Source organism: Schistocerca gregaria, chromosome 1 (genome assembly GCF_023897955.1).
Source record: "Schistocerca gregaria isolate iqSchGreg1 chromosome 1, iqSchGreg1.2, whole genome shotgun sequence".
In the NCBI taxonomy this organism is placed as follows: Eukaryota; Metazoa; Arthropoda; class Insecta; order Orthoptera; family Acrididae; genus Schistocerca; species Schistocerca gregaria.
Window position 1 is genome coordinate 523,514,233 of NC_064920.1, and position 18,588 is coordinate 523,532,820.

Here is an 18,588-nt window from a genome sequence, read left to right on the forward strand (position 1 = left end):
ATCTTAATATTGACAAGTTATTTCTGGGGCGACTACACACAGATAGTGTCTACCTCCCTGGTAGGACATGCCCTCGAGTCCTGAGTGGTAGCTGCGTGGCTGTCCTGCGGCTGCACTTCAGTCCTTGTGAACAACCTTGTCGCTAACTACCGCTCAAGGTGGGCACACATCATCGACGTCGATCATGCTAGGTGCTACAGATAGAGTACCGTCCTTCCATCTGCAGTATCGGCGGCCAGGCAAGCGGCTTTGAATTGGCAGTCATTCATCGGTCGCCAACACGATCCGTCTCAGCTATTCCAGATACCAGCGGATGGTGCTGCCTGTACTCATCGCTTCCTGCCACGAACGGATGGTGCCGCTTATACACATCGCTGCCCAGGCTGTGCTTCCACTGTCTCCACCCCAGTGGCCTCCACATCTCTGTCCCTACCACGAATGAAAATCTAGTACAATGAGGGATGTCTTACTAGAGACCCACACCCTGATTCCAGTCACCGCCACCACTCTCAGTCCACCTCCAGACGAAGGAAATGGTGCTTCATCTTGACTTCGGACAGCCTTCTCCTACGTCGCTGTTAAGACGGCGTCCCAGCCCTAATAGTTCAAGGAAGTTTATAATGATTATGGACTCATCCCAGTAATTTGTTTCAAATATTAATGTCAGCCTAATTCTCAACATACTGCGCTGTTTCCAACTCTTTCTGTTACTTTCAGCCGCAAGGGATTAGTCTAGCGGTCTTGGGCGATGAGCGGTTCGTCCCAGCGGAGGTTCGAGTCCTCCCTCGGGCAAGGGTGTGTGTGTTTGTCCTTAGGATAATTTAGGTTAAGTAGTGTGTAAGCTTAGGGGCTGATGGCCTTAGCAGTTAAGTCCCATAAGATTTCACACACATTTGAACATTTTTGGTTGCGTTCAGCTCATTGCTACTACACACGAATCAACATAGACTTATTATGGTACACGGGTCAACATACGCAACTATGCACAAACCTTACTTCATAAAATTCTGTTATTAGTCTACATTTCAGTACAGTGATTTAATCATAGCTCCATTCCGTGACTGAACGGTCACTGCTTCTGAATGCCAATCAGAAGTCGATGTTTCAATCTACGACGTTGGTGAGAGGACTGCAACAATGTCAGAACAAATAAAAAGCTGAGGAAACAGCATGACTCAGGATATCATAAGAGAATGAGGAAGGTGTAGGGCTAATGAACATCTCAACGTCTTTTCTTTTACGGCCGTAATACTTGACAAGTTTACACTACAGAAAATACTTCGAAAATTTCCACAACAAACTAATAAAATTGAGATCTGTGAAATTAATATTCATGGTGATAAATAAACACAGTTAAAACAGCTGTTGAAATATGCATGTGTAAATCAGACATTATTGTTATTTTAAAACAAATAGAGGTAGAACAATGTTCTACATCTACATCTATATGCATACTCTGCAAATCAAATTTAAGTGCCTGGCAGAGGGTTCATCGAACCACCTTCACAATTCTCTATTATTCCAGTCTCGTATAGCGGGCGGAAAGAACGTACACTTATATTTTTCCGTAAGAGCTCTGAATTCCCTTATCTTATCATGGTGATCGTCCTTCCCAATGTAGGTCGGTGTGAACAAAATATTTTCGCATCCGGAGGAGAAGGTTGGTGACTTGAATTTCGTGAGAAGATTCGGTCGCAACGAAAAACGCCCTTGTTTTAGTGATGTCCAGCCCAACCCCTGTATCATTTCGGTGACACTCTCTCCCATATTTCGCGATAATACAAAACGTGCTGCCCTTCTTTGAACTTTTTCAAAGTACTCTTCCAATCCTATTTGGTAAGCATCCCAAACCTCGCTGCAGTATTCTGAAATAGGACGGACAAGCGTAGTGTAGGAAGTGTACTGCCAATAAAACACAATCTTTGATTAGCCTTCCCCACAACGTTTTCTGTGTGTTCCTTCCAATTTAAGTTGTTCGTAACTGTAATTCCTAGGTATTTAGTTGAATTTACGGCCTTATATTTGACTGATATAACCGAAGTTTAACGGATTCCTTTTAGCACTGACGTGGATGACCTCACACTTCTCGTTATTTGGGGTCTACTGCCAGTTTTCGCACTATTCATATATCTTTTTTAGTCGTTTTGCGATTTGTTTTGATTTTATGATTACTTTATTAGTCGATAAACGACAGCGTCATTTCCAAACAAACTTAGACGGCTGCTCAGATTGTCTCTCAAATAGTTTATGTAAATAAGGAACAGCAAAGACCCTTTAACACTACCTTGGGGAACGCCAGAAGTCGCTTCTGTTTTACTCGATGACTTTCCACCAATTACTAGGAACTGTGACCTCTCTGACAGGAAATCACAAATCCAGTCACACAACTGAAACGATATTCCATAAGCACGCAATTTCACTACAAGCTGCTTGTGTGGTACAGTGTCAAAAGCCTTCCGGAAATCCAGAAATACGGAATAGGTCTGAAATCCTTTGTCAATAGCATTCAGCACTTCATGCGAATAAAGAGCTAGTTATGTTTCACAAGAACGATGTTTTCTTAATCCATGTTGACTGTGTGTCAATAGACCGTTTCCTTCGAGGTAATTCATGATGTTCGAACACAGCATATGTTCCAAAAACCTGCTGCATATCGACGTTAATGATATGGGCCTATAATTTAGTAGAATATTTTCCTTGAATATTGGTGTGACCTGTGCAACTTTCCAGTCTTTGGGTACGGATCTTTGGTCGAGCGAGTGGTTGTATATGATTGTAAAGTATGGAGCTAATGCTTCAGCATATTCTGAAAGGAACCTAGTTGGTATACCATCTGGACCAGAAGACTTGCTTTTATTTAGTGATTTAAGTTGCTTCACTACTCCGAGGATATTTACTTTTACCTTACTCATGTTGGCAGCTGTTCTTGACTCCAGTACTGGAATACTTATTTCGTCTTCTTCTGTGAAGGCATTTCGGAAGGCTGTGTTTAGTAACTCTGCTTTGGCAGCACTGTCTTCTATAGTATCTCCATTGCTATCGCGCAGAAAAGGCATGAATTGTTTTTTACATCTAACATACTTCACATAGGACCAGAAACTTTTTGGATTTTCTGCCAGGTTTAGAGACAGAGAATGGAGGGTTTTCTCCAATAATCTTTCAGACAGTCAACTGCAGAATCTCCAGCAGAGTGAGGAAGTCGCGTAGTAATTTTGTGTTAAAGTTGTCTTAAATGCTTCCGACAGTATATTAATATTTGAATCTACCATACCTTATGAGAAGTAAATCCATTTCCGCTTGCCAAAAAAGATGCTTAGAAACTAAACGTGCTTTATGAGTTCGAGAGTGGCAGTTATCTGAAAATTGTAGATTTAAATTTCCGTTGCCGGCCTTCTTTTTCTACGCTTTTATAATACTAAAGGCAGTAAATATGTAATTCGTAGGAACGCGAGGTATTCAATACAGATAATCAGAGTTCTTACGAGATTCGTACGTCTGGGAGATATCTTTAAATTACCGGGAGTAGCAGGGTTACAAAAAGGGAGCGCAATGTCATTTGCAACTTGTACAAAAAGCAGACAGCAGTTATAAGAGACGAGGGTCATGAAAGAGAAGCAGTGGTTCAGAAGGGCGTGAGACAGTGTCGCAGCACATCACCAATGTTATTCAATCTCTATATTGAAGAAGTGATAATGAAACCTAAAGTAAATTTGGAGAACGAATTTAAGTTTCGGAAGAAGAAATAAAAGCTTTAACATTTTGCCGATGACACTGTAATTCTGTCGGAGAGAGGAAAGGACTTGGAAGTGTAGTGGAACGGAATGTACATTGTCCTGAAAGGAGGATGTAAGATGAACATTAACAGCAGGAAAAGAAGATTAATGCGATGTTGCCGAATTAAATAAGACGATACTCAGGGAAATGAGATTAGGAAATGAGAGGCTAGAATTAGTATATGAATTTTGATATTTGAGCAGTAAAATAACTTACGATGGCCAAAGTAGAGGGGATCTAAAATGTAGAATGGCAATGGCAGAAAAAGCAGTTATGAAGGAGAGGAAGTTGTTAACATCGAATATAAATTTAAGTTTTGGGAATCTTTTCTGAAGGCATTTGTCTAGAGTATAGTCGTACGTAAGTGAATCGTGGCCGATAAGCAGTTCGGACAAAAACAAAATAAGCGTTTTTGGAAATATAGTGATACAGATGATTGTTGAAGTTTAGATAGATAAATCACGCCGGCCGCGGTGGTCTCGCGGTTCTAGACGCGCAGTCCGGAACCGTGCGACTGCTACGGTCGCAGGTTCGAATCCTGCCTTGGGCATGGATGTGTGTGATGTCCTTAGGTTAGTTCGGTTTAAGTAGTTCTAAGTTCTAGGGGACTAATGACCACAGCAGTTGAGTCCCATAGTGCTCAGAGCCATTTAATCCATTTTTTAGATAAATCACGTAATTAATGAAGATGTACTTAAAAGAACAGAGCAGAAGAGAAATTTGTGGTACAACTTGACTAAAAGTTGGAATCAATTGATAGGACACAATCTGAGACCTTAAGGAGTTATCAGTTTAGTACTAGAAGGAAGCGTGGTTGGTAAAAATTGCAGATGGAGCGCACGAGATGAATACAGTAGGCAAGTTCAGATGGCTGTGTGTTGTGGCATATGTTCAGAGATGAAGAGGCTAGCGCAGGATAGAGTAGCGTAGACAGCTGCATCATACCACTCGCCGACTGAAGACCATAATGACAGCAACAATACATTTTATTACGAGTTACACTTGAGATGGAGTATGAAGTTATTTGCAATAGGGGCGCTTTATGGAATGATCCAATAACATTAGCGAAGTGCTGAAAACGAAACCTCAAACAATATTACGATATTGCACGTAGTTTTTAACAACACAGGTACTACAGTCTGTTATTTTTCTGCCACTACCAGGAAGCGACTGTCAATTAATATGTCTTCCCTCTGTACGGGAATTATATAACTTGTAGAAATGCAGGTTGTGATGCACGAACTACGACATGTGCAAGTTTGGGTCTGGCCATGAATCGTGCACGGATAGCCAAGGCGGTTACGCGTAAAACGGGAAATCCACGTTCGAGTCCCGGGGCGGCACCAATTTTGATTGTCGTCATTCCATTACACAGTTGATGCTTTCCCGTACTCGCAATTGCGAGTACATGTATTAAATATCGTTATTGGTACTCGTAGCGATATATGTAACGCTGATTAGGTTCACTGCAACTAATAAAATTAGGAGTTTCATAAAATATCGAGCGATATGTTTCCGCGCCGTCTTTGTCTGTTTTTTATCATTTTCATTTTTATCCAAAATCTATTTTTATTGTATGCAAATTAGGCAGTCTAAAACGCTAAGTTTTAGTGCTCACTGAAACCATCAAATTAAATATTACTGGGCATATTTCATCGTCACTCGCCAAGAACGACTTTATTTCTCCCGACGGCACGTACACGCTGCAAGTACGGGGAGGGATTTGTGCAGTCGGCTGACTTTTTCACGGAAGCCTTATACTCGTTTATAATGGAAGAACACACTTCCGTAGTTAAGTGGCCAATAAAGGCTGATAACAGCTCATCGTAGCAAACAAATATCAATTTGCCTCTGATACGCCTAATGTGTGCTCTAAGGAGTGACATTATATTGTTAGGTGGGTGTTACTCCGAGAGGAGGAAAAGTCATTGATAACTCTACTAGACTTCTGTTTGCAGGTAACAGTATCTATAAAGAATGTGTCTCGTAAATTTTCCAGCAAACGATATATCTGAGGGAAAGCTCAGGGTATACTTGGAAGCCTCGAATGAAGCATTTGACTTTGTTAGAAAAGCGTCTTGCTCGATTCTTTGAATTTCCTGTAGTCCACGTGACTGAGAAAAATGTCTTAAATAACGGAAGGTGCTCAATTTCTCGTGTTGACGTGTTAGGAGCGGAGACAGCCGACACAGGAGCAGAAGGGTGCCCACCGGCCAGGAGAGGTACGTCACGAGTCGGGGCGCCTCAGATTCGGCGCTTTCTGAAGGACCCCCCCCCTCCCCCCACACACACGTCTCTGGGAATTGTAGTATTCACCTGGCTCACGTGGGCGAATCTTGGTTGCAATATTCGGCTTCAGAAGAATACATGAGCAAATCTGATGTCTATTACTTATGATTCATAATGTTGTCGTGTAACACGTAATTCTGAAATGATATAGGTTTTTGCTTCTACTACAGAGAAATAACACGAGGTAATAGTGCTATATGTCGAAACAAAATCACCGAACAATGTTAAGTTTGGGAACGTAATTTCTGACGTTGGAAATATGTATCAAACAACTTTCGTTAACTGTCGTCTTAATGAGGGAGTAAACTAGTACTGCTACAAAAGGGGTGCCAAATTTCTCTGCTTTGTCACTGGTACTAAGCTTTTATTACCATTAGAAAGTAGGGAATTTCTAGGTCTCAGCGTCTTTCCCGTGTTCTGGGCAGTCACCGACGTGTTATCGAAAATCTCAATAAAGTTTTCGTAATGGACTGGCTTGTTATCGTAATACTTCTCGCACCTTGTAGTCGTTTACATACGGATTTTCATGCACTTTACAACGGGAATCAATGCCACAGGTGAAAGTAGTACAAAATTAATCTTTTCGTTAGGAGATGTGTTTAAAATAATTGCCTTTGGATAACGCGCACTTCACCTACAAGTTTTTGCATTAACTCTAAGATGTGATTGTGGAGGTGATTGTCGCTGTTGTGGTCTTCGGTCCAGACACTTGGCTTCATGTAGCTCTGCGCGCTATTCTATCCTTTGGAAGCTTCGAGAACACCCCGGTATAACTACAGGAGCCTACATGCATTTGAATCTGTTCACTCTGTTCTTCTCTTGATCTCCCTCTACAAATTTTACCCCCCCCCCCCCACCCAAAAAAAAAAATCACTTCACTCCAACAAATTGGTGATCTCTTGATGTGTCAGAATGGGTCGTATCACCTGATCACAAGTTTTTAAATTTCTTTTGTTCGAACTACTATTCAGTAAGTCTTCATCAGTTACGCCATATACCCATCTAATCTTCAGTATCCTCTTCTAGCATCTCATTTATCTTCTTGTGTAAACAGCTTGTTGTCCACGTTTCACTTCCGTACAAGGTTGCACGCAGATAAGTAGCTTCACAAATGGCCTCCTAACACTAAAATTTAAGTTCAAATTTAAATTTCCTTTGTTCAGTAACGCTTTTCTTACCATTGCCAGTCTACATTTTGTATCTTTCCTATTTTACTACTGAAACAGCAAAAAAATCATCTACTACTTTTAGTAGTTAATCCCCTCAGAGTCTCCTGATTTAATTCGATTACATTCCATTACCCTTGTGTTATCCAATTTTCAAGACACTCTCCATTCAATTCAATTGTTCTTCCAAGTCCTTTGCGGTCTCTGGCAGAACTACAATGTCATCGGCAAAATTTTTATTTGTTGCCCCTCAACTGTTCTTTTACAAATTTTTCTTTAGCTTCTTTTACTGCTCCTTTGATCTACAGACAGAATAACATGGATATACCCAAAAAAATCTCACTTCCTTCACAACCTCTGCTTTCCCTTCATGCCCATCGAATGTTTTAATTGAAATCCGGTTTGTGTACAAGTTGCATACAATCTTTTCTTCCTGTTTCTTCTACATCTACATCCATACTCCGAATGCCACCTGACGGTGTGTGGCGGAGGGTACACTGAGTACCTCTATCGGTTTTCCCTTCTATTCCAGTCTCGTATTGTACGTGGAAAGAAGGATTGTCGGTATGATTCTGAGTGGGCTCTAATGCCTCTGATTTTATCCTCATGGTCTCTTCGCGAGATATACGTAGGAGGGAGCAATATACTGCTTGACTCTTCGGTGTAGGTATGTTCTCGGAACTTTAACAAAAGCCCATACCGAGCTACTGAGCGTCTCTCCTGCAGAGTTTCCACTGGAGTTTATCTATCATCTCCGTAACGCTTTCGCGATTACTAAATGATCCTGTAACGAAGCGCGCTGCTCTCCGTTGCATCTTCTCTATCTCTTCTATCAACCCTATCTGGTGCGGATCCCACACTGCTGAGCAGTATTCAAGCAGTGGGCGAACAAGCGTACTGTAACCTACTTCCTTTGTTGTCGGATTGCATTTCCTTAGGATTCTTCCAATGAATCTCAGTCTGGCATCTGCTTTACCGACGATCAACTTTATATGATCATTCCATTATAAATCATTCCTAATGCGTACTCCCAGATAATTTATGGAATTAACTGCTTCCAGTTGCTGACCTGCTATTTTGTAGCTAAATGATAAGGGACCTATCTTTCTATGTATTCGCATCACATTACACTTGTCTACCTTGACATTCAATTGCCGTTCCGTGCACCATGCGTCAATTCGCTGCAGATCCTCCTGCATTTCAGTACAATTTTCCATTGTTGCAACCTCTCGATACACCACAGCATCATCTGCAAAAAGCCTCAGTGAACTTCCGATGTCATCCACCAGGTCATTTATGTCTATTGTGAATAGCAACGGTCCTATGACACTCCCCTGCGGCACACCTGAAATCACTCTTACTTTGGAAGACTTCTCTCCATTGAGAATGACATGTTGCGTTCTGTTATCTAGGAACTCCTCAATCCAATCACACAATTGATCTGATAGTCCGTATGCTCTTACTTTGTTCACTAAACGACTGTGGGGAACTGTGTCAAACGCCTTGAGGAAGTCAAGAAACACGGCATCTACCTGTGAACCCATGTCTAAGGCCCTCTGAGTCTCGTGGACGAATAGCGCGAGCTGGGTTTCACACGACCGTCTTTTTCGAATCCCATGCTGATTCCTACAGAGTAAATTTCTAGTCTCCAGAAAAGACATTATACTCGAACATAATACGTGTTCCAAAATTCTACAACTGATCGACGTTAGAGATATAGGTCTATAGTTCTACACCTGTTCGACGTCCCTTCTTGAAAACGGGGATGACCTGTGCCCTTTTCCAATCCTTTGGAACGCTTCGCTCTTCTAGAGACCTACGGTACACCGCTGCAAGAAGGGGGGCAAGTTCCTTTTCGTACTCTGTATAAAATCGAACTGGTATCCCATCAGGACCAGCGGCCTTTCCTCTTTTGAGCGATTTTAATTGTTTCTCTATCCCTCTGTCGTCTATTTCGATATCTACCATTTTTTCAACTGTGCGACAATCTAGAGAAGGAAGCACTGTGCAGTCTTCCTCTGTGAAACAGCTTTGGAAGAAGTCATTTAGTATTTCGGCCTTTAGTCTGTCATACTCTGTTTCAGTATCATTTTGGTCACAGAGTGGCTGGACATTTTGTTTTGATCCACCTACCGCTTTGACATAGGACCAAAATTTCTTACGATTTTCTGCCAAGTCAGTACATAGAACTTTACTTTCGGATTCATTGAAAGCCTCTCGCATAGCCCTCCTCACACTACATTTCGCTTCGTGTAATTTTTGTTTGTCTGCAAGGCTTTGGCTATGTTTATGTTTGCTGTGAAGTTCTCTTTGCTTCCGCAGGAGTTTTCTAACTCGGTTGTTGTACCACGGTGGCTCTTTTCCATCTCTTACGATCTTGCTTGGCACATACTCATCTAACGCATATTGTACGATGGTTTTGAACTTTGTCCACTGATCCTCAACACTATCTGTACTTGAGACAAAACTTTTGTGTTGAGCCGTCAGGTACTCTGTAATCTGCTTTTTGTCACTTTTGCTAAACAGAAAAATCTTCCTACCTTTTTTAATATTTCTATTTACGGCTGAAATCATCGATGCAGTAACCGCTTTATGATCGCTGATTTCCTGTTCTGCATTAACTGATTCAAATAGTTCGGGTCTGTTTGTCACCAGAAGGTCTAATATGTTATCGCCACGAGTCGGTTCTCTGTTTAACTGCTCAAGGTAGTTTTCAGATAAAGCACTTAAAAATATTTCACTGGATTCTTTGTCCCTGCCACCCGTTATGAACGTTTGAGTCTCCCAGTCTATATCCGGCAAATTAAAATCTCCACCCAGAACTATAACATGGTGGGGAAATCTACTCGAAATATTTTCCAAATTATTCTTCAGGTGCTGAGCCACAAGAGCTGCTGAGCCCGGGGGCCTATAGAGACATCCAATTACCATGTCTGAGCCTGCTTTAACCGTGACCTTCACCCAAATCATTTCACAATTCGAATCTCCGTCAATTTCCTTCGATACTATTGCACTTCTTATCTTCAGAATTTCAAAGAGTGTATTTCAGTCAACGTTCTCTCAGTCTACAAATGCTATAAAAGAAGCTTTGCCTTTCTTTAACCCATCTTCTAAACCACATCGTAGGTAAATTATTGCGTGCCTTCTTCCTACATTTTCAGAAACCCAAAGTTGTCTTACCCAGAGTCAGCGTCTATCAGTTTTCCATTCTTCTGTAAATAATTTCTGACAGTACTCTCTAGCCATAACTTATTAAACTGTCAAATTACGGATAGGTTAGTTCACAACATACTATTTAATAAAAAGTATCATATGATCCTCAGTGAAACAAATGAAAAAAAAAGGTTTCCAGAAGGATCCATCATGACATCGCTAATATTTTAACAGTACATATTACCAGGTACTGCAAAACAAAAGAACTTGAAAACAGTATTTTGGAAAGGAAAGAGGAAGTGGATGAAAGAAATATGACAAATATTATACTGCAAGAATATTTGACAGAGCATTGAAAGACCAAAGTGGAAAGGCACCTATAGAAGACAACATTCGCACAGAATTATTAAGACCCTTGGAAGAACGAAACAGGCAAAATATTCTTAGCCTTCAAGAAGAATGCTATAATTCCAATGCCAATGAAGGCAAACATTGACAAATGTGTGTGATATCTTATGGGACTTGTCTGCTAAGATCATCAGTCCCTAAGCTTACACACTACTTAAGCTAAATTATCCTAAGGACAAACACACACATCCATGCTCGAGGAGGACTCGAACCTCCGCCGGGACCAGCCGCACAGTCCATGACTGCAGCGCCTAGACCGCTCGAACCATTGACAGACTTGAACGTTAGAGAACAGTCAGTTTAATTATTCATCGTGTCAAAACTATAACACGAATTATTTTGTAAAATAATGGAATGATTGGTAGAAGCCGATCTGGAGAAGTATTAGTTTGGGTTCCGAAGAAATGTAAGAGCACGCTGGCAACAGTTTTATCTTACACGGTAGACCGAAGAAAAGCAAAACTACGTTTATAGTGTTTTTGTATTTAGAGAAAGCCTTTTCGGCGTGGAGTGTAATACACCTTTTGAAATTCTAAACTTAGTAGAGATAAAATAGAGAACGAAATATTGAATACAGGGTGCACAGACATAACACAACAGTTAAAAAGTCGAAGGGCATGGAAGGAAACAGTAGTTGAGAAGCGGGTGGAGAAGGCTTCTCCCCGAGATCGTTTAGTCGGCAGCTTAAGAAAGCAGGAGCGGATACGAAGCCGAAATTAAGAATGGGAATTGAAGATCAAGGGAAGAGAAATAAAAATTTGAAGGTTTGATGATAATATTATAGTTATGTCAGAGACAGTTAAAGACTTAAGATCAGTTGAATGGAATTGGCAGTGTCTTAAAAAGAGACTGTACAATATTTACAAGAAAGTGACTGGATGTAGCTAAACTAAATGCGGCGATGCTGATAAATTATTCTGACTAGAAATGAAACGATCGTGTGGCATTTATGGCCGCGAGGGACCATCCCGGGAAGTTTGGCTGTCGGGTACAACTCACATTTCATGTGGCGCCACATTGAGCCGTGATAATGAGAACAACACAACACACAGTCCACGAGAGGAGAAAATCTCTAACCCACCGGAAATCGAACTCGGGCTGCATGGTACGCAAACACAGTACCACTCACCTAAGGAGGCAGATGCAACACATATTATTAGATCTAAGAAATGAGATACTAAAATTAGTAAGTTAGTTTTCTTCTATCAACAGTAAAATAACTGATGATGACAGAGAATGAGAGAATAAAAAATGCAGAATTGCAATAGCAAGAAAAACTCTTCTAAAATGATTATTCGAAAGTCTTTTTCGAAGTTATTTGTGCCAAGTCTAGGTAGCATTGCACGAAAGTAAAGTAAGGATGACAAACAGTTCGGATGAGATAGAAGCTTTTAAAATGTGGTGCTGCTGAAGAATGTTATAGATTCGATGGGTAGGTGCGATAACTAATGAGGAGGTACTGAACTGAAATATTACAGCCTGGGTAAAATAATTGGTCGGTTAATAGGACACATTTTGAGGCTTACATAATCTTAGTTTGGTAACGATGAGAAGCGTTAGGGGTAAGTTGTAAAGGGAATCTGCTGGCTGACTACAGTAAGCAGGTTATAATGGATGTCGATTGCAGTTTTAAGAATGTCATCCACAATCTGTATTTACAGGAGGAACTACTGCACAAGGGCTGAGTTAGACTGAACAAAACCTGAACGTGTCACGGAAGATGTCCATAAGCTAAAACGGGTTTTTGGTCAGACACCTTTATGTCACTGAACACGCCAGAACGAACTGTTGCTCATACTTTGAGGGAAAATGCACTTCAAGTGTACCAAGGGGGATGGAAGGGGTTCTTCGAAGCTACTCCAGAAGCACAGTACTGGACTCGGCTTTTCTTATGAGTAAATGTTTTTGGTCTATTTTTGGTACGTTCGAATCTTACACACTTTTTTGTTCGTTTTGTCTTCTGACACGAGCAAATCTAAATTTCATACTTGGATACCTACAACGTGGTTTCGTCATATACATCCTATGATATTTAAAGAAATGAAGCCACATAGTAACTGATGGGGTCATATTTACATACACATGTAGGGTCATTAGAACTGTACAGATTTTTAGCGCCTCCTGAAAGCAAAAGTACATGATAAGAGTTTTAAATCTTCCTAAATAATATGAAGTTGATTAGACAAAAAAAAACTTCTAAAATGCGACTAGCGCAAAAGCGATTTGTCCTATGCTGTAACGAACATACCCTGACGGGAATTAACCAGCACCAAGTTATAACTACTATAGAATAATTAAATTTCTAGAATGAATTTGTCTCGGTAAGAGATTAAGCGATCAACGTTGCAAGATCACATGTAAATGTGAGCACGACAAAAGCCATTGTAAATGTGAAATACTGCTTCATTAGTAACCAGTGTAACCTGCCAGACTGTTGAATGCAAGCGTACAAACGTACATGCATCGTGTACTACATCTGCCACTCGTTACTTTGTGCGATGGAGTTCCACGTCTGTTCCACTTGGCAGGTCAGTACAGGAAGACTAATGCTCTTTGTGGATGACGATGGAGCTGTCGTGCGATGATGTCCCCTGTGCGCTCTATTGGAGACAGGTTTGCTAAGTGAGCAGGCCGAGCCAACATTACGGCACTCTGTAGAGCATATTGTGTTACAACAACGGTATGTGAGCGAGCGTTACCCGGTTGGAAAACACGCCCTTGAATGTCGTTCGTGAATGGCAGGCGGCAGATCGAATCGCCGGATCGAAGTATAAATTTGAAACCAAAGTGTATGAAATACTCTTGAGAGTGCTGCTGCAGTCATACAAAATCACGCCCCAGACCATAATTCCAGATGCACGTCCAGTGTGTCTAGGTCACAGACAGGCACTCACCTGGCCTCCTTACAGCCAACACACGGGCATCACTGGCACCGAGGCGGAACTGGCATGTTGTTTAGCTCATCAGTATTCTGACTGGTTTGATGCGGCGCAGTACAAATTCCTCTCCTGTGCCAACCGCTTCAACTCAGAGTAGCACTTGCAACCAACGTCCTCAATTATTTGCTGGATGTCTTCCTCTACAGTTTTTGCTCTCTACTTTTCCATCTAGTACCATGGAAGTCATTCCCTCGTATCTTAACACATGACCTATCATTCTGTCCCTTCTCCTTATCAGTGTTTCCCACATATTCATTTCCTCTCCGATTCTGAGCAGAACCACCTAATTTTCAACATTCGTCTGTAGCAACACATCTCAAATGCTTCTCTCGGCCAGTATTGGCCTTCTTGTCATTGCTAGTCTGCTTTTGATGTACTCCTTGCTCCATCTGTCGTTGGTTATTTTACTACCTATGTAGCAAAATCCCTTAACTTCATCTACTTCCTGACCGTCAATCCTGATGATAATTTTCTCACTGTTCTCATTTCTGCTACTTCTCATTACTTTCGTCTCAATACATATTCTGCACTCATTAGATTGTTCATTCCGGTTAGCAGATCATGTAATTCTTCTTCACTTTCACTCGGGATAGCAATCTCATCAGCGAATCGTATCTTTAATATCCTTTCACCTTCAATTTTAATTCCACTTGTGAACCTTTCTTTTATTTCCATCATTGCTTCTTCGACGTACAGATTGAACATTAGGGGGGAAAGACTACATCCCTGACTTACATGCTGTTTAATCCGAGCACTTCGTTCTTGGTCGTCCACTCTTATTATTCCCTCCTGTCTCTTGTTCATATTATATATTACCCGTGTCTCCCTATAGCTTACCCCTTCTTATAATTTCAAACTTCTTGCACCATTTTACGTTATCGAAGGTTCTTTTTCAGGTCTGCAAATCCTATGAGCGTGTCCTGATTTTTCTTTACTCTTGCTTCCATTATCAACAGCAACGTGAGGATTGACTCTCTCGTACCTTTACCTTTTCCAAAGCCAAATTGTTTGTCATTTAGCACATCCTCAGTTTTCTTTTCCATTCTTGTCAGCAACTTGGATGCATGAGCTGTTAAGGTGATGGTAAGATAATTCTCGCACTTGTCAGCTCTTGCCGTCTTCGGAATTGTCTCGATGATGTTTTTCCGAAAGTCAGGTGGAATGTCGCCAGTCTCACACATTCTACACACTAATGTGAATAATCATTTTGTTTCCATTTTCCCTAATAATATTAGAAATTCCGATGGAATGTTATCTATCCCTACTACATTATTTTGTTTTACGTCTTCTAAAGCTCTTATAAATTCTGATTCTAATACGGATCCCCTATCTCTTCGCTGTCGACTTCTGTTTCTTCTTCTGTCGTGTTATCAGATAAGTCCTCCCCCTTACAGAGGCTCTCAATGTGTGCTCTTTCCACCTATCCACTCTCTCCTCTGCATTTAACAGTAGAATTCCCGTCGCACTCTTAACGTTACCGCTCTTGCTTTGTGTTTCACCGAAAGTTGTGTTAACTTCTGTATATGCTGAGTCAGTGCTTCCAACAATCATTTCTTTTTCGATTTATTCGCTTTTTCATGTAGTCACGTCTTTCCTTCTCTAGATTTTCTACTTATTACATTACTAAGTATTTTTTCATTCCCGAATTTTCCTTGTACCTTTTTCTACTTCCTTCTTTTGTCTATCAATTGAAGTATTTCTTATGTTACTTATAGTTTCTTCACAGTTGTATCTACGTTTGTCCCTCCGTATGTGTTACCATGTTGATCCAACGACTGTGGTTCGCACCGCATTATCGGGACTTAGAAACTTGTCGGTTGGTCGTTTATTTTTACACCACGTTGATAGATAGGTGTCGTTCAAGGTGAACCGCTGTTCGAAACGCACTGGGCCACGAAGGCAGGCCAACGGGGACAGTATCGTGTTCTGTGGGACATACACCTCACCTTTCTTGGGGCCTGTTGTTGCAATCGAAGGCGTCATGCCAGTTGTGGATTACGTGAACATTATGGCGGATCACTCCACAACTCGCAACATTGCAAGAGCTGACAAATGAGAAAGTTATTGCACAATCAATCAGCTTACCAGTTGTTGCAACAAAGTTGCTGACGAGAATAATATACAGAAAAATGGAAAAGAAAATTACGATCTATTAGATGATGATCAGCCTCGCTTGAAGAAAGGTGAAGGCCCCACAGAGATGGGTCTGATGTTGCGTTTGCTAATAGAGGGAAGACCGATGAAAAATTAAGTCACTTTTATGGGGTTTGTCGACCTAGAAAAAGTTTTCAACAATGTGTGATGGTGGAAGATGTTGGAAATCCTGAGAAAAATAGTGGTAAGCTATAGAAAGAGACGAGTAATTTACAACATGTACAAGAGCGCATAGGGAGCAATAAGACAATAAGAGTGGCAGATTAAGATCGAAGTGTATGGATTAAAAGAAGTGCAAGACAAGGATGTAGCCTTTCCCCCTACTGTTCAATCTGTACATCGAAGAAGCAGTGGCGAAAGTAAAAGAAATGGTCAAGATTTGGAATTACAACTGAGAGTGAGAGGATATCAATGATAAGATTCGTTGATGACATTCCTGTCCTGAGTGGAAGTGAAGAATATTACAGAGTATGTTGAATGGAATGAGGGGTCTAATGAGTACAGAGTATCAACGAAAGACGAAAGTAATGAGAAGCACAGAAATGAGAACAACGAGAAACTTATCATCGTCATTGGTAATCACGAAGTGGATGAAGTTAAGGAAATATGTTACCTAGGCAGCAAAATGAATCGTGACGGAATGAGCAAGGAGGAGATGTAGGAGACTAGGAATTACGAAAATGGGCATTCTTGGCCAAGAGAAGTATCAAACATAGGTCTTAATTTCAGGAAGAAACTTATGTGAATGTGGGGTTGGAGCACAGCATTGCATTATAATGAGGCATGGACTGTTGAAAAACTGGAAGAGAAGAGAACAGAAGCATATATGAAGAAATATGGTGCAGCAGAAAAGTGTTGAATAATAGGTTGGCTGATAAAGTAAATAATGAGGATGTACTCCACATAATTGCGAGGAAAAGAACTAACAAAAAGATCTGCTAAGAATGTGTGTGAAATCTTATGGGACTTAACTGCTAAGGTCATCAGACCCTAAGCTTACTCACTACTTAACCTAAATTATCCTAAGGACAAACACACACACCCATGCCCGAGGGAGGACTCGAACCTCCGCCGGGACCAGCCGCACAGTCCATGACTGCAGCCCCCTAGACCGCTCGGCTAATCCCGCGCGGCTCTGTTTAAAACATTAGGGAGTAGTTTACATGGAAGTACATAAAACAGTGTAGGGCAAAAACTGTAGAAGAAGGCAGAGGTTGCGATACATTCAGTACATAATTGAGGACGTAAGTTTGAAGTGCTACTGTGAAAGAAAAAGGTTGGCACGGGAGAGGAATCCATGGTGGGCTGCATCAAACGATTCAGACTACTGGTGACTCAAAAACAAAAGTCTACTCTGAAGCTCTGGTACAGTGATATGAGCTGAATGGTGTTGTCCGAAACATTTGTGCCTTCGCCCACGTTGAAATCTGTCGCCACGTCTGGCATAGATTGCCGCCTACCCTACTAATTGGGGAAGCCTTCGACCACCACGTTCTGTGGTAAGCCATGGCCATCTGACACGTTGTCGAATACTTGTGCTATCACATTCCTTGAATCTCTTTCCATAGTGCCTCCCGATAGTAGCACGAGGACAACAGACCTGATTCCCTGTTTCAGTGCTGTCTGTTCTCAGTCACGGAATAATCACAATTTGCCCTTGGTCAAAATCTCTTTTGTCAGTGGATATCCGCAATTTATTGCATGTGTCGTTGCTAGAATGATTCCCCATTCATTTCTTCATCAGTTTTATACTTTCCTTACAGCGTAATGAGCCCAGAACGCTACTAAGAGTATTTAATTTTGTGGTGTGCAGTGGTCATAATGTTTTGATTAATCGGTGTATATGTAGTGGCCGACGTATGCTACTACTGCCAAACAACATTGTTTGGTTAGCGATTAATATGTTGGTGAACTACATCTTTATATGCTAATAAGGCACTTGATAAAGGGATAGTAGAGAAAGTAATCCATTGAAGGGAGTCAATGCACAGCCATAGGGGGTCTGGACACTGCTAGCCGCACAGTGGCTTTGAAGACTGTGCGTTCCTCAACAGGAGCCATCATGGAGCTCCCCTCGCCGGACAGCGACTCGCTGCTGGGTCCCGGCGCCACCCTGCGGCGGCTGATGGGCCTCTGGCAGCCGAGAGGTCGTGCTGCCCGCCTCCTCAACGGACTGCTCGCTTGTATGACGCTCGCCTGCATCACGTTTCTGGCGCTGTGTGTGGTCCTCAGGCTGTGTATGGACCCTCCGGAAGAACTCGAGCAGATCACGCTGTGCTGCCTCATGGCTTCTATCTGCGTTGGTTTTTTTTGCAAGGTACACTTTACTTTACAGTCCACCTTTCATGTATGTGGCTGTGATTCTCATGCAACGGCGTACATACTTCAAGATGCGTACAGAAATATCAACGCTTGAAATAAGAAATAATTAGCTGACGAAATTTCCAGTTATATTTTTTGCTTAGCGAAATGTTTAGTCAAAAATTAACGAGAAAAGACTTTTTTGACTACAGGAACATCCTTTCAACACCTCTTGTGGCAAGAAGCGGAGGCTGCGTGGGTACTTCAGAACAAGCAGAGACTTCCTGGTTCATGTTGACTATACATGATCGATAAAAGAAGAAAATTAAACTCGTTAAATTCCTTTGAGATGCTCTCCCACTAACGCTACAACCGAACCCTGGCGGAAGTAGAGTTTTTCCAAT

General features: G+C 41.5%; 1 protein-coding gene across 1 annotated transcript in view; it reads left to right on the forward strand.

The window, feature by feature from the left end:
• The first annotated feature begins 17,945 nt into the window (after window positions 1-17,945).
• Window positions 17,946-18,588, forward strand: part of LOC126356315 (uncharacterized) — a 92,527-nt gene continuing 91,884 nt past the window's right edge. Inside the window, exon 1 of the mRNA XM_050007320.1 lies at window positions 17,946-18,200. Coding sequence (XP_049863277.1) covers window positions 17,946-18,200 — 255 coding nt within the window. The remainder of the gene's footprint in view (window positions 18,201-18,588) is intronic.